The sequence below is a fragment of the Lathamus discolor genome, chromosome 5, assembly GCF_037157495.1.
Source record: "Lathamus discolor isolate bLatDis1 chromosome 5, bLatDis1.hap1, whole genome shotgun sequence".
Lineage (NCBI taxonomy): Eukaryota > Metazoa > Chordata > Aves > Psittaciformes > Psittacidae > Lathamus > Lathamus discolor.
The window spans coordinates 11524322-11541315 of NC_088888.1; the positions used below are offsets into that span (position 1 = coordinate 11524322).

The 16994-nt window shown below is 46.6% G+C and overlaps 1 protein-coding gene across 1 annotated transcript in view; it reads right to left on the reverse strand.

Moving 5' to 3' along the window:
* Window positions 1-16994, reverse strand: part of COQ8A (coenzyme Q8A) — a 42161-nt gene that overhangs the window by 10189 nt on the left and 14978 nt on the right. The window contains exons 5-6 of the mRNA XM_065679750.1: window positions 7631-7705; window positions 1825-1947 (exon numbers count right to left, since the gene is read on the reverse strand). Coding sequence (XP_065535822.1) covers window positions 1825-1947; window positions 7631-7705 — 198 coding nt within the window. The remainder of the gene's footprint in view (window positions 1-1824; window positions 1948-7630; window positions 7706-16994) is intronic.

Here is a 16994-nt window from a genome sequence, read left to right on the forward strand (position 1 = left end):
ACTCCCTGAAGCACGCATCAGGGTTTTTAAAGATGCTGCTGTTTAACTTCTTCATGGTATAGCTCAGCTGCGCCAGGACAAGGCAACAGAGCCCCTCTGCTCAACTAGCACACGTGCCTGTTCGTAGAAGCAGCCAATTCAAACTCACCAGGCCACAGAGAAGCCCATTAAGTGTCAGAACTGCATGAAACCCTCCTGTCCAAAGAGGCAGCTCAGCAGCAGGCACTCTGCACTGCAGGGAGTGTCTAACTTGTTTCCCCACAGCTGCCCCTCAGCCAGGTTACCAGAGGCCCACGTTCACACCAGGCATTGCAGCACTCCACAAGTGCTTGTCACAAGAGTGAAAGAAGGGCTGGGCAGCACACGGATGTTGCTAGAGCTCCTGACACCAAAGTGAAGTCAATCAGCAAGTGTTTGACACTCCTGCCAGAACGCAGTAACGTTAGGAGGCAGTAGGCAAGTGACAAAATCCAGAGCCGGCCTTTCACAGCTACTCCCTCCTCACTCGCATCCAAGCCTAGGGCAGCTGTGACCACGTACATGGGTACACATCAGGTGCAACTCTATAGTGTCCTAAGAATTCAAAATTAATCCCCCTGTGTGGTAGACAACTGAACTTCAGAGCTGATTGCCAGACACGGCTCGCTCACCCCCACATACCAGAGGCACTGGCCACAGAAAGCAAGGAGCACAAGAGCTCCTCTTGGATCTGCACTGGGAACCATCAGCCTTTGGCTCCTGGCAGTTTCTAGAGGGTGAGAAAACAGGAGATGGATGGCAGCCTTTGACACAGGAGCTGCTGCCTCCCACTGAGCTGTGTTAACATTGCCAGGCACGCACCTAAACCAAGTGATGAGCAAATGAAGGACGACCGAGTATCACAATCAGGGCTCTCTGGAACAGGGAGCCGTCCTGCTTTATTGGCCTGCCCAAGCAATTTAATACAATACCAGATCAGCCTCATCAGTCAACACCTACAAAAACTCAAGTAGAAGCAGAAGCCAAGCAAGCAGAGTACTTCAAACACCCAGACACTGACTCGGTTTCACTGACAACCTGAATGCTGTATCCAGACAGGTGTAACAGCTATTTTTGGCTGGTTCTTTCCTTCACTATCAAGTTGGGCACGAAGGCACAGCGGATAGCTCCAGAGAAGGTCTGTATTCAACACACCTGCTATCTCCTAGGAGAAGCCCAACAGTTCATGCAGACACTAATGTCACTCATGCCTTCACCTGTGACCACCAACTTCAGAGCCCAATGGAATAAGTACCCATTTGAAGCCTTCAGGATGAAAACAAGCGGTTTATGCCCAATACGATTATCAGCTGGACTGTCCCTTCCAGCACAGCTGCAGGGCCAACAGATCACGTAAGCCACAAACAGGGTGCATAACAGGAGAGGGCTGTGGATGCAACCTTGACCACCTTTGGTGAACAAAGAATAGGATGATGCTCTTGTCATCCTCCTCCTTTCCAGGACACCTGCCTGTAGTGTGTGATACAGCTCTGCTTCTCAACAGCTGCTTTCAACACAGGCATTGAAATTAGCAGACAGTGTCACCTTATTTTTAACCCATTTCAGTTACATGCCTGACACAATACGGACATTGGCAAAGTGGTGGTCCAGAGTGCGCGCATCTGATTATTTCACACTGGGCTTAGACTGAACTGACTCACCCACCTCTCCGTCACTGCTCTCAAGAAAAAGCCGCTTGTCTCCACATCCACTTGGCACCGAGTGACTGCAGACAGCTGACCATGCATCACAAGAGCTCAGCTGCCCCACCTGGCAGCACCACCCAGGTGCTGTGCTGCCACTTACCTTGAATGCTCAACATCTGTCCCAGCTTCAGCGCCGCTCCGCGCACCTTGCACAAGGTTCTCACGATCCTTTCTGCATTGGCCTCCGACAGGAATGGGCTAGAATCCATCACTGCCTTCTTCCCTGAGGACAAGGAGAGAAGGCACATGGCTGAGGAACACCTTTACCAGCAAGCTCACTTGCTGAGATGCAGTGTTAGACCACATTCAATAGGAGGCTTGCCCTTCCCCAGAGAAGTCAAGCCAGGATGACATTCAGTGCCTCCACTGCAGCCGAGGGGCACCGTCTGAAGCTGTACATGTATCTTGTGACAGCCGTGCCACTGCTGGCTTGGTGGCCAACAGCAGCAAGTCACAGCCTTCCTGAATGTCTGTGCTGCTATGCAAACTGTCCAGGATCTTGGGCATACCTTGGCATATGATCTAACTGCACCACCGAGCTCAGCCTAAAACACTGCATAAAGGTCTCCCAAGTCTCACGTCATAGGCTGCAGCACAGCAGAGCCTCAGAAGAGCAGCAGGGCTGAGCCACAACAAGGGGGAGTTGTCAAAAGCCTTGGAAGCGCGCTGGCGTAGACTGAGAACGCGCTGGCACTTCTTAGGGTGGAAACAGGGATTCATGCCCGTGCCAAACCTCTTATCTCATCCAAGCAATTCTTGCCCCAAACATGTATATTCATACACAAGCACATACTGCTGTGCAACTGCATGTCCGGGGTGTGCACTGCAAATCTGCTAAGAGCAGACTCGGCTTTCACATCCCCAAGTCAGGAGACTTGGAGCTCTGGAGAGTAGAGCGCTTGGAGCTGTCTAACGGAGCTCTGGCTCTAAACGATCCCATCGCAACTGTCCCATGCGGGAAACTGTATCCTTCACAATGACAAGGCAAATAACCCCTTGTATGAGCGCCATCAGACACACAGGAGCGAGGGAAAGTACCAAGTCAAAGCCTTACATTTCTTCACACCACCTGCACACAAAAACATCCTCCTTTGAGTCTGCAGCACGATAAAGGAGGTAGTTAATGATTAAAATTGCCTCCAGAAGCCAATGAACCCTGGCAGCTTTAGAAGAGTCTTATCAGAGAAAGAGGTGAACACGGGCACTCCCCATCCTCTTCTTCCTGTCATGCTGCTCACTGAAGTCAAGCCTCCAGGGGCACTACTGGATTGCCAGGCAACCTGACAGCATGCAACAGCTCCTGCTTGCTCGTGTACATTGCTAAAACCGGGCATGAACGAGAAGGTGACCTGAAAGCAGGAGTCAGAAGCAGGGTTCTGTAAATGTCAAGGAAAAACAGACACGGGTTTCTAAGGCTAGGTGGGAAGGAAGTGGGGATAAAACCCAGAACAAGTTCATGAAGAAATGTGCCCATTGTAAGACAATGTTTTTTCCAAAGCTGTACCTTTCGATTCTACAAGTTATTTCCTCTCCATCTTAAAATGGCAAAGTTGGGTTGGTTTGGGTTTTGTTGTTGCTGTGTTGTGGTTTTGGGTTGGTTTTGCTTTTACCCACTTCATCAGGGAAAGAAAAGAGGCAAACAGAAGTCACATCTAAACAAGCTGTGGCAACAAGGAGACTTCAGAAATGAAGGCTCCTGCAGCCACAGTGCTTGGGGCCTGTCAGCATGTTCACAGCAGAGGCAGCAGGCAGATGCCCCCAGGGGTGCTTGACCCACACTTCCTTTCCAAATCCAGAATCAGGAGGACCCCTTCCACATCTGTGCGCATCTCAGCTGCATCACTGCTCTTCCACCTCCTTTGCTACTGTCAAAAGGAGAACCAGCCACTGGGCTTTCTGTGTATTTGATTTTAGAACCATCTGCCACACACTTTGGGGCAAGGTAAGAGTCCGAAACACAGCCTAAGCACTTAGGACTGACAACTCAAGGAAACCACATTATTCCTTTCCATAAGAAATGGACTCCACATTCAAGCCTAGGCCAGCTGCCAGCCCTCAGGGGCTCTGCCTGGCCTGGTATTTGCACAGTGCCTAGTACAGCTCATTCGCAAGTTAAAGCTGACCTTGAACCCCAAGTCTCTTTACTAGCAACAGCAAGTGCTTATCTGGGCACTCTTGTATTCATGGACATTTATTCTACCCTCCCAGTTCCCACCTCATGTCAGCCTGGCACTTTAGACTCACACTCTAAATACTGAGACTGCCAGTAAGGTCACCAGTGACTGAGGTTATTTTTAACTACCTGCATCAACCTACCTGAACAGTAGACACTTGTGGTCCCTCCATGTGGTAACAGTAATGGAAAGAAGTACAAGCCATGCTACTCGGATCACTTGTAGCTCAGGGGTTTCTCGCTTGCGGTTTTGTGACTGAAAGGTCAGTGTTTATAGCTCCATTTTAAAGGTGTGAAGCCACCTTCATTTGTACTCACTGGACAAGAGAAGGCTCTTTCTCATTACTCCTGGATGCCAGTGAGAGTGTGAAATTCATAGGCATGCCTTTGGGCATATACACATCCCACTTGTTTAAGTCTGAAGTGCCAAGCAGTTACTTGTAATATTGCAGCAGTGGAGAGAGAAAAAGACATCCTCGAGCAGCTTCCAGAGAACAGGACAGTGTGTCATTCTCAACAGAGACAGGTCTTAGCCTGAGCTTATGGTGCTGGCAGCCAGAAAACTCCGACACAAATGCCTCAAGCTGAAGTCATGGAAGGCGTGAAGAGGTATTTTTAAGGAACTGCAGAAGTACCAATGTCAAGAGATTTCCCCCAACAGCTAAGGCTGGTACTGCCATAAGAACAGTAAGATACTGGGATCTCGGACTCAAAGCTATGTAGTTATCCTCTGCCACGCATTTCTGGGGAAGCAGAGCCCATGGAGAGAGTTCTCATCCCCACAGGCTTACCCACTACTGTAAAATGCTGTGGAAAACACCCAGGGCACAGCTGGAGCCCTTCCTTGGCCTGAGAAGCTCCAAGAGACTGTAAGGGCTGAAACAGTCTTTTACTTCTGCCTCACCTCAATACTTGCTGCTCCTACTCATTCCCAGTCCCACCGCCCTTCTTTATAGTGTAACCTCTGCTCCAGGCTCTCATCTAGGCTCTTATCTACACAGACTTGACAGAAGACGGGAAGCAAGAACAAAAGCAAGAGAGCCAAAAGTAGAAGCCAGGTCCTTTTCCAACTCCCTTGCCTAGCACTGAAGTCAGCAGTTCACTGCCTTACTGTTTAATCAAGGTTTGTTCAAGAAAATTACTCTTCCCAAAGCATGACTCAAACTGCAGAGCAGGATTCTGGCACCAAGTTATAGCCGCACAGGAAAACAAAGGTTTCCCTAGCAAGAAGAAAGGAAATCTATAGGTGCAATTGCATTATTGCAAGGAAAAAGTGTCTGCTGCCCTCTAAAGAAAGAAATAATGCTTTCTCGTGCTGTAAGGAAGAGAAACAAAGCTCATGTTACTCCCTTAAATTCCATAGCTCTGCAAGCTCATGTTTTCACTTTGGGGTGTGCCCAATTAGAAAATCATCTGGCAAGCAAAGAAATACCATCAGTTGTGCAACTCCTTCTCTGTTAAAAGCAAAACAAGTCATCAGCTTCCAACAGGTACGAAGGGCCTGTCAAACACAAGTGCTGACGGCAAAAGCCTTCAAGGATTTGCTACAGGATGGGCCATGTTTGCCTGAATGGATGCTTTTAAATCAAAGCAAAGAAACCCACCCAGCCTCAAACACCTCAGGTCATGGAGAGAAACAACTTGCCCTTTGCCAAGGATCCTTTTTTTCCTCTGCTGGGCTGTTCTGCACTGCTGAGCTGCCCAGGGAGCACAAAAATGCAATTATTAACAAGCAGTGGCCTGGGTGGCACACAGCTCGTGCCTTACCCCTGTCCCCACACCACAGTGAATGTGTTTCATGTGCTGGGTTTTGGTTTGAGGTTTTTGGGTTGGCTCTTTTAGGGTTCTCACACCTCCAAATTTCTTCAGTTGTCAGCCACCCCAGTACTCGCTGCAATGGAGCTCAGTCTTCATCCATCCCCTACCCCCAATGCTGACCAGGGTGAAGGCACAAACTGTTGAACACTACTAGCCACAGAAGAATATTACAAGGACCATTAAAAAATACATAAAATTACCTAAAATTACAGGTTGTCATTCTCTCAAAGCAATGCTCTGAACCAGGAATGATCTGATATCACTTTTACCTCTAGTTGCAAATGTTTAACCCTTTCATCAGTTCCCTCCAGTCAACAGAACTAACACACAAACATCCTAGCCAATCCAGAGACTTAGAATAGAATCATAGAATAGTTAGGGTTGGAAAGCACCTTAAGATCATCCAGTTCCAATCCCCCTGCCATGGGCAGGGACACCTCACACTAAACCATGGCACCCAAGGCTCTGTCCAACCTGGCCTTGAACACTGCCAGGGATGGAGCACTCACAGCCCCCCTGGGCAACCGATTCCAGTGTCTCACCACCCTCTCAGTAAAGAATTTCCTCCTTATATCCAATCTAAACTTCCCCTGTTTAAGTTTTAACCCGTTACCCCTTGTCCTGTCACTACAGTGCCTAATGAAGAGTCCCTCCCCAGCACCCCTATAGGCCCCCTTCAGATGCTGGAAGGCTGCTATGAGGTCTCCACGCAGCCTTCTCTTCTCCAGGCTGAACAGCCCCAACTTCCTCAGCCTGTCTTCATACAAGAGATGCTCCAGTCCCCTGATCATCCTTGTGGCCTCCTCTGGACTTGTTCCAGCAGTTCCATGTCCTTTTTATGTTGAGGACACCAGAACTGCACACAATACTCCAGGTGAGGTCTCACGAGAGCAGAGTAGAGGGGCAGGATCCTTCGACCTGCTGGTCACGCTCCTCTTGATGCAGCCCAGGATACGGTTGGCTTTCTGGGCTTTCTGGATGTTTGTGTGTTAGCTCAAAGCTGAAGACCAAACAGCAAGAGGGGAAGCAAGAATGGGGAAACAGCTTGCAGTAACTGTAACAAAGAACGTTACATTTTGCAGTATCCCACCACAGGTTTTCCTGGATAAGGAAGAAGTGAATGGAGCCATAACCTTTAGAGTAATCTCCTGTTTTCTAGGAAAGAACACCACATACTTTCTACACCCTAAACCATTCACACACACACACAGCCATTCAGTACTACCGTATTTTACCAACACACAGGCTTAGAAGAAAGCCCCCATGACATGGCCAGGATCAGGTCAATCTGCACAACAGAGTCTCCTGACCTGTTACAAGAATCCTTTAAAAGGTGGCAAAATACAGATAGTGGAAGTAGGTAACAGCCATTTAACAGGTTCATAAAGTGTTTTGTCTCTCTCAAAAGAGAGTAGGTATCCTCCAAGTTCCTCCTAAGCAGAACATCCTTAAATTTCCAGACTGCTGCCATTAACAGTTTTCAGACATACAGGCTCACCTACAACAGTCTCTGTACTGACAGAACTATATGGCTTCACTGAACAATTTAAAACACAGTTGTTAGGCCAACACAATCCAAGAATGAGCACAGGGCCAGTATTCAAGCTCGGGGGATGTGTGTTCTAAAGCAACCTGTACAAAGTGTGCTGGCATAAACTCATTCTCTTACATATACCTCTGACCTCTGTGTAGTAAGGCTATGGTGTACTTCGGTGGGAGAAGAGTCTGGAGGTAGAGAAGGAGTATGCTAGAAACAGAAGAACTACCCACATCCCGCTGTTATTCCAGATGCCTCACCATCCTGGCTTTCAGAAGAATAAAATCTTGCAAATGCAGGTAAACTGTGTCAGGGACCAAAAGGGAAAGAAAGAAAAGGGAGGGGAAAAAAAAGAATGCAGCTGTAGGAAGGGCTTACCATTGCGCTCCTCAGGTCTAAGGCTCTTCTTTGCCACTTCTGCCAATGCCCCAATGCCCAGACCAACAGCTAATCCTTTAAAAGAAGAAGACCCACATCAGAATAAAAAAGCCTTTTGAGCCGCATACAGAGGCATATTTTGTAATTAAGGCACACAGTCTAACGCATAGCAACAGAACAGCTCCATCAGAACAGCCTGGAGTCATCAATTTTGCCACTGAACCGTTTTCAGCCCAGCAGGCCAGCCGTCATAGGTATCATAGGCTAGGCCAGTCTGGGATATCCACCCTTCTTTAAGCATGACAACGAGTGCTACTCAGAGCTCGTGCACTGACTGAGGTGCTGCTGCAGACTCAAACTGCGTAGTTTAGAACATGGGAAGAAAACTGCAATACTCTTGCCAACATGGTTCTCAAAGTGTCACTCTCAGGAAACAGAAACACCCTCACTCATGGAAAGTGAAACTGTGCTTAGATGAAGCCACTGCCAATGGAGCTTAAGGCCGTGACCCTACTGAGCATCCAGACTTATTTGTGCTCATTAACTGTCTTGACTTCCATGTGCTCATTGATTATGATGAACAGAAACATGCCTTTCCTGAGGCCCCACCTTATGCAAGCAGCGTTGTAACCTGCAATTCCAAGGGGCTGTGCTGGAGAGTAACCCTGCAGAGCAACAGTGAGACCGTGAGACCGAACACCAGCATCCCACATGCACCATCACCCCTGCAGGGTGTTGTTTCACAGCCACAGATAAAGCTACAACAGATAAGACTACAAAAGCAGCATTATCTGCCTCCCCTAACCTGACCACAGATGAAAGGAGGCACAGACAACCATGAGGTGATCTGTACTACCAAAGGTCTCGCTGCCTTCCCAGTTTCAAAATATTTATTTTTCTGGATAATAAACGACATGGGGCAACCAGAACAGTTGGTGCTCCTGCACATCTGCACATCGTGCACCAGAGGAGGCCACGAGGATGATCAGGGGACTGGAGCACCTCCCGTATGAAGACAGGCTGAGGAAGTTGGGGCTGTTCAGCCTGGAGAAGAGAAGGCTGCGTGGGGACCTCATAGCAGCCTTCCAGTACCTGAAGGGGGCCTATAGGGATGCTGGGGAGGGACTCTTCATCAGGGGCTGTAGTGACAGGACAAGGGGTAACGGGTTAAAACTTAAACAGGGGAAGTTTAGATTGGATATAAGGAGGAAATTCTTTACTGTTAGGGTGGTGAGGCACTGGAATGGGTTGCCCAGGGAGGTTGTGAATGCTCCATCCCTGGCAGTGTTCAAGGCCAGGTTGGATGAAGCCTTGTGTGGGATGGTTTAGTGTGAGGTGTCCCTGCCCAAGGCAAGGAGGTTGGAACTGGATGATCTTAAGGTCCTTTCCAACCCTAACTATTCTATGATTCTATCTCCTCAGCAGTGGCACATCCTGCCATGCCTTACTTCCACCCTACCAGCAGTACTAGGGGTGAACGTTTTCCAAGCACTCCAAGCCCTCCTTGAGGCACTACTGGACAGCTTCTCAGATGGAACAACCAGGGGACACAGTCGGCACCATGAAGGAAGCAGAGCTCACCAAAACCCGGTATTCTACGCATGCGTGCAGGAGGAAACGCATGCATACAGTTGTAGCCTCAAGTGAGAAGCCTGGGCACAGACCAGTTGAACCTTACCTTGCATTGAATTTTATCTCCCTCTCACCAGGTAATTACAACCCCACCTCTACCAAAGAGCTCAAACTTGCACAGTATATCTGCTTCAGAAACAGCCCCATCTGCAACCTTGCAGGCTACAGGCACTAGACCAAAGAATCCAGCATGAGGTAAAGCACAGGTGGCATTACAAAGCCTCCCCAAGGACTGCTTCCAGGGCCAGTCCCATTCCCTTACAGAGATGTTTCAGATCAAAAAACAAAAGCTGCCCTTGTCAAACAACCTTCCATTCTCCATTACACATGAATGTTGAAGAACATAGAACATAAAACAGAGGCCTACATCCAGAGAAAAATATAACTTTCCCAGGATGCCATGATTTTAACATTACAATAGAGTAAAATGCCCTGAAATAAAATTAAAAAAATAAAATAAAAAATAAGTTTTATGAATTTTCTGCACATTTTCCTATGGAGGTGCAGTGCTGAAAAGCCAAATTTAAGCCTAAGGAAGTCTGCTGTGACTAGTTACCTTGTGCACACTCTTCCCTAGCACCAAGACATGCATGACCACTAAGCAAGTCTTTTGCACCAGAAATCCAGAGACTTTATTAGCTGAACAAAGGGGGGAAAATATCCCCAGACTCCATACGAAAGAAGCAAGAGACTTTTCCAACACAGCATGAAGTCTATTAAAACACTGTTACACAGTCATCTCCAACCAGATCCCACATGCAAGACAGTAACTTGAAGCAGAAAGCACCGAGTCAGACAGGAAGCCAATGGAGATAGGCATCTCATCAACAAAATGTGGCTTTCTGGGCTGAATACCATTCGTGGAGCACTTCTGTTGGCCTTGATCCCACTTTCACCACCTCCAAAGCAATGCTCCCCATCAAAAATCAGTTTGGTCATTATCAGAGTTCGACTGAACTGGGCTGGCAGTAACTGGTTCAAATTAAATACATCTGCTTCCAAAGCCTTTATGATTGCTACTGAGATTCACTGCCTGCGCCTAAAATCAGAACAACCGAGGTTTCTAATCTCTCTTCATTATTCACACACAAACCACTTCAAAGCAAACAGAAGACCGACGAGCCAGATTCTTCTCTGTCTTCCAGAATAAACCTGGAGAGGTTCTAGCATGCTCCAAAGCAGCTTGCGGTTTACACCAGTGTAGGCAAGATCAGACTCCAAACAAACGTGTGTCACGCCTCCCCTCTCATGGGCATACACAGTTGAGCATCTGAACTAAGCTATACTGCAGACTACACTAGAACAAGTGTTTCTCTTCAAACAGGTCCTAGGAAATGAACTCCCATCATTAGCCAACAACTGTTTCAGCTAAAGTGAAGCATAAACAAGTCTACGGCTAAACAGCTGCTAAGGTCTAAACATCTGAAGTTTAGCAAAGACTTTTGAGCATCTTCAAACTACCATCACCATGTGCAGCAGGATATTTAGCTCAGGGCATTCCATGAAAATGCAATGAAGCATTCCTACTACTTGGGAACACTTCAGGGTGTACATAGCCCTGCTCTAAATATGGTGGCAGGAGGGTAGATAATAGTCTTGGGACTGTGCATGGTCAAGTGCACCTTGGGTGTTTGCTGCTTCTTACATGTTAAGGCTGCAAAAAATGAAGTGAGCTGCATATGCAACCTCCTATCCCTGAGGAACAGGTAACAGTTCAATATAGTATTTCTCATTTAAGTCTCAGTTGCTCACTTTATTCCTTTTTTCCGAGTTATTATCAGAAGAGCTATGAAATGACAGGGAACTAAGTAACAGCCTAAATTCCTCATGGCTATAACTGCACTCACTAACATCAGTACTAGGGATCAGTCAAACTCTGAACTTCAAGAATGTATTACCTTCTCCTTTACCAACCGGAATTTCATTCACTGTGCCACTGGGAGCCCAAACAGCTCACATACCAAAAGCTAATGTGGAAAACTTCACCTTTCCTCTTCTTACAAACCAGATGAAGGCCCTAGGGTTCAAAAAGCAACTTCAAGACAGGAGGTTTCAGGTTTTCAGGTTTGTCTTCCAGCCCTCTTTTACACACCCACCCCTCAGAAAGGCTGTGGTTTAGGCACACGTTATCTGAAGACAGATACTGGGTCTGGCTGAGATAGGAGTTCATTTTCTTCACAGCAGCCTGCACCGTGCTCTGTGTTGGATTTGTAACTACAAGTGTTGATAACGCACCCATGTTGTAGCTGTTGCTGAACAGTGTTTGCACAGCGTCAGGGCTTTTTCTCCACTCTGCCTCTGCAATGAGTAGGCTGGAAGGGAACATGGCCAGGACAGCTGGCCCAAATTGATCAAAGGGACATGCATGCCCTTCAAACTTAAACAAGGGAGATTTAGGTCAGATGTAAGGAAGAAAATCTTCACTATGAGGGTGCTGAGGTGCTGGCACAGGGTGCCCAGAGAAGCTGTGGCTGCCCCATCCCTGGCAGTGTTCAAGGCCAGGTTGGACAGGGCTTGGAACAACCTGCTCTAGTGGAAGGTGTCCCTGCCCATGGCAGGGGGCTGGAACTAGATAAGCCTCAAGGTCCCTTTCAACCCAAACCATTCTACAGTTCTACAATTCTAACATCATGCTCAGCAGTAAAAGCCTGAAGAAAGGAGGATGAAGGGAGAGACACATTTGGGGTTAAGATGTTTGTCTTCCCAAGTAGCTGCTACAAATGCTGAGGCTCTGCTTTCCAGGAAGCGGCTGAGCATCTGGCTGCTGATATGGTGTAGTAAATGAATTTCTCTTGCTGCTTTGCATGCACATGGAACTCTGCTTCCCCTATTAAGCTATCTTCATCTCAACTCCCAAGTTTTCTTGCTTTTGCTCTTCCTATTCCAGCCTGCTGTGGGACAAAACAAGTTAAGAGGCTGCATGGTGCCTAGCTGCCAACCAAGGTCAACCCACCACACACCATTCATCTGTTACCAGGAGCCATCCCTCCAAAACACCTGCAGGGTTGTAGAAAAGCACTCTCCTCCTCTGGGCACTAGTCTATTGACCTTGCACAAGTCATTTCTGACATCTCTCATTTTCCTTGTCTGCAAGATGAGTATTTCCTCCAAGATTTACCATTTTGGGACAAGTTTCAGCATCACTGAAGAGCCACAGTTCAGCACCTTGGAAAACAGCATCCCAGAGCACCTCTAGGAAGTCACACTCCTGTATCCCACACTCTAATGCAGGCAGATTATTTCGGGCCTGGAAAATGCCACTTGGTTTTGTACCAGCAGAGTGCCTCTTCAGACATTTTCCAGGCATCTCCAGCAAGCCGTTACTTCAAACCAAGTCCATCTAGAGATGATCTGGAATCAGTTTTGCTCAGGAAGAATCTTCTTGCTCAGCAACTGCCACAACAAAACAATCGGGAGACTGAATGGGCTGTTATCACTGTGCTCAGCCTGCCAAGCACAGTGGTGGGCGAGACTCTCCCCTGGAGCAGCCTGTGCCCTTGTTTCAGTCACGTCAAGCACCGCAAGGAACACACAGAACATTCTGCAAGCTGCAGATGGTTGTCAGTGTCCAGTAGCTTTCTGGGCATGAAATGCTCACCAGAAGAAAGCCACATTCAGGTGACAGCTGAATCCTGTAGTTGTCCTGTATGTACTTTAAAACCGTACCTCAAGGCTAGCTTTATTTTTGCACAACTGCTACACTGACACTAGATCTAGACTCTACTACAGGCTTCCTGAATTTTCTTCATTGCAAAAGGATCTTACTATATCATTAAAATAAGAAACTTCCAAACCAGGAATATGATTAAGGGAGACAGGAACTGCTTAGAAAAGCTGGATGATGCAAGGAAGGGAGAATGGAAATAAAGAGAGGATCAAGAACTGTTTGGGTGGAACCAATGACCCATCACGCTACAAAACAAGCATGAAACAAAAAAAGACAACGCTGCGGAAAAATCTGTTTCACCAATTCCAACCCGGAGAAGAACAAAATCAAATAAACCAAATAAGAATCAAGGATATTCAGTACTATAAATACAACCCCAGCAGTCACACCTGCTGCTGCAAGCGGCATGCAAAAATACATACAAAGGACACAGCAGTTCAGGAAAGGCTCTTGTGCTGATTACAGAGAAACATTAGCTCAGAATTACATGCAAGCACTGGAGAAAATTATCTTCAGTCTTCCCAGCAGAATGTGCTTTGCTCCCAGAAGAGGCGGGAAGCCAGGAAAACTGCAGTCCAGTTCCTGCCTCCTGTTACTCATTTGTGCACCACCTACCACAGTGTCCTGACACCACAGCTGAGAGATCAACATTCCCTCTAACATTAAAGGGGGACTGCAAAAGAACAGGCAAAGACAAGAGGAATGATTCAAGTGTGAATGGGATCATGCCAACAGCATGGGAATTCAGCTACCTGAACCCCAGGAATAGTTACATGAGCTCTGCTTTTGACCTACTCAGCACCTCTATCTTCTCCCAGTCTAAAATACTGTTGCTCTCACATGGAAGTAAAGAAACAAGTGGGATTTATCCCACCATGAAAAGTCAGAATCACATGCAGGTTTGAACGGTGTGGAGGTGGTAGGGGATAAATCCACATCAGCCATTTTATTTCCTACAGTGATTTTCTGGGGCCTTCAAATGAAGATGGTACCCCAAAGCACACAAGAAACAAAGACAAAAGTGCACAGAAACCTTACTTCCTCTAAACCGCACTCCCTCATAGAATCGGAGCATCCTCCACCTTGTTTCTGACCTATGTTGAAAAGGCAAGAGAAAATGCACAAGAGAACACACACACTGTGCAGGCACAGGGAGCTTCCAACTCAGCTACGCCTGAGCTATGAAACACTTACAATTTAAGCTGATTTTGCCTTTTCTAAGAAAAGTTATATGTACAGGAAGTTGGGTTGGATCTTAGGAAAGCAAAAATTCTCATCTCCTTTGGAAACTGCCTCTTGCACCCTTATGAGACCCCTTTTATCAGCCTCACTCTTCAGCCCACAGATGCTTCTAAAAACTGTACGTGTTGTCTCTTGCATCACTCATAAGAACACCCAGAAGGGACTGTCAGTGAGGACAGTGAGTACCTAGGAGAGATGCACAAGCACAGCCTTCCCCTGCTCACAATCTTAGAGGAAAACAGTCAACCATAAGCCAAAGCTCACCAACAGCTTCCAAGGAATCAAAACCAGGCAGAAGCCAATGGTACACCACAGCTCTTGCCATCAGCTAATGTTTCTTGGTTTAAGGATGCAGTTTGTAGAGAACATTGCTCGTCAGATGAGAGCCAGTCGGGAACAACACACCAGAATCAGCCGACAGGGTTTCACAACTGCACTGGCTCTCAAAGCTATGTTCAGGTTGGAAAAATCATTGTAAACCTGGAGCAAAAAGCAAGCAGGAGCTGCAGCTCACTATAAATGGAGACCCTCCTTCCATGCAGTTCTAGAGGCTGTTTAAAAGCTCCTACCAATGTGGATTAAGATCTGACTGCTAAGAAGTGTTCCTTACAGGCAGCCCTTCCCATGTGGAGCTGTCCATGCTGCTCAGGCCCATCACACCCTCAGAAACCTTCTACAACATTGCCCAGCCTACCAAAATATTACCAAGGGATTTCCTAAACTGGAAAAAAATAAACTACCTCCAAGCCATATTCTTTGTTTGTTAGCCAGTATGTACTGACAATACTACTTCTTGTCATTGCAAGGAAGAATTCAGAGGGAAAGATAAGCAATAAATGTTAACAGGATTGCAGAGACTAGAGAATTTGGACATAATTTTTGCAACACAACATCCCCCCAGAAGAAGTCTGAAAGCAAGAGCTGTGTTGCCAGCAATTTCAATCATACAAAACAGAGAAGGGGAAGAGAAGGGCAAGACCAAAAAACAAGATGACACACTGATGTTATTGGGGATGCTGCTTAAAAACAGCCCATATCTTACTTTCCCTTTGTGGTTTTGGTTTGGTGGGGATTTGTTTTGCTTTGTAACCTGAGGTTAACAGAAGACAGGTAGGCAGTTATATTTCCCCTTGACGCATGAGTCAGCCTTTCCTCATGTAACAGCCCTGCATGCCAAGAGCTGGAGCATACAGCAACAGCACTGGAGCTCAGGGTTTACAGAAGATTTGGTCGTCTGCCACTTCGCATCCACCAGCTGTCAGCAACAGCCACAGGTAAATATGGAAGATGACAGCAAGAAGTGTTGTGACACTTGCCATGAAAATCAAGGCTCAATTAGAACAGAGACCTGTGTGCTACTAGAGCTTAAAAACAAAGAAGTCAAGTGAGTTTTACAGTGATGCCTTGTTACTCCAAAAAGCAGATCTGGAATCCTGCTTCCTTTTAAGGAATACTAAACAAGGAGAGAAGCCAGACCACCTGCAGTGAACTTAGAGACACCAGCGTTAGAACATTTAGTGATCACAAAACTCACTTTGTTTATTCCTGCACTACATAGAATCAGTCCCTGCCCTCAACTCCTCCTAGTGTGTGTATTCCTCTGACAAGAACCACACAGAGGAAGAATAGTAGGGGTTGGGGTTTTGGTTTTTAATGTAATAGTTGATCTCAATTACACTTGACTGGTTTTCTTTCTTCTGGTATCCATAACACAAGGATGCCTACTTTGCACATATGCTTCTTTATCAAATTTTGTGGAAGAGAATTCCAAGAGCCACAAGGGCCTAACATGTTACTTTAGAGAGTGTACAACAGTCACAACCTAGACAGGCTACTATCATCTCAAAACACTGTGGTCACCAAAAAAAAACCCCACTCAACCAAAAAAACACCTACAACAAGAGACTACTCATCTAATGATGCGCTAAGGAAGACTAACTGTGATCATCTTTTCCACCTGCAATACTGCAGTAGCTCCCTTTTTCCTCAGGGACATGCTAAGTCCTTTGATGGCTTTGGATACAAGATATTAGATAAGCACCATCTGTTATTATTACTAAAGATACTTCTGTTTTTTTAACATCCTAAGTGCCAGCCTGCAAATAAATTCTTCACGTAGGTTTCAGCTTGATCTTTCTAGCTCAGACTTTACATCCTGGGACAAAATGGTTTATAAGCAATGGCTAAGTAAAAATCAAATCTCCCCACACAGTGAACCACTGTTCAGAGAAGTAGCAGGGATAAGGTTGGGAAAGAAATTACTTAAAATAACAGCTGCTCCAGCTGCCTATGCTTGACAGTAGCAGCACACTATAAGGACCAGAAGGATGGTTTCCTCAGTGAAGTCACACATGCAGGACCAGGATATTTGTACAGACTGGAGAATTAGTAAGAGGGAGAGAGCGAGGTGCAATTAGCGCAGCACGGCCCAGTATATGTTACCATGAAGATGTGCAGTTCTACTGTGCACTCTCAAATCTGCAGCCCTACACTCTGAAGAGTGACTTCTTTTTTCTCTCCCTCCAGAACAGGTTAAGTTTCAGGAAAGTATCAGCCTGCTGTGCTCAGCCAAATGAAACCCCATGCTGACTCTAGTTCTTGTTGACAGGTAGCTTCCTGAATGAAGCTGAAAGGTCTATTCAGGTTGGGAGCTCTTTTCTGACATACTATCACAGTAATAGATATGCTACAAGAGTGACAGAAAGGAGGATTCAAAGTATAACTTACTTCATTCTGACTAAAGGCCAAGAATTGTAATGAATTGCAATGAAAAAGCCCAAACCACGCTCTGAGCTAACCAGCTGTTTGTGGGAAAGCACTTTC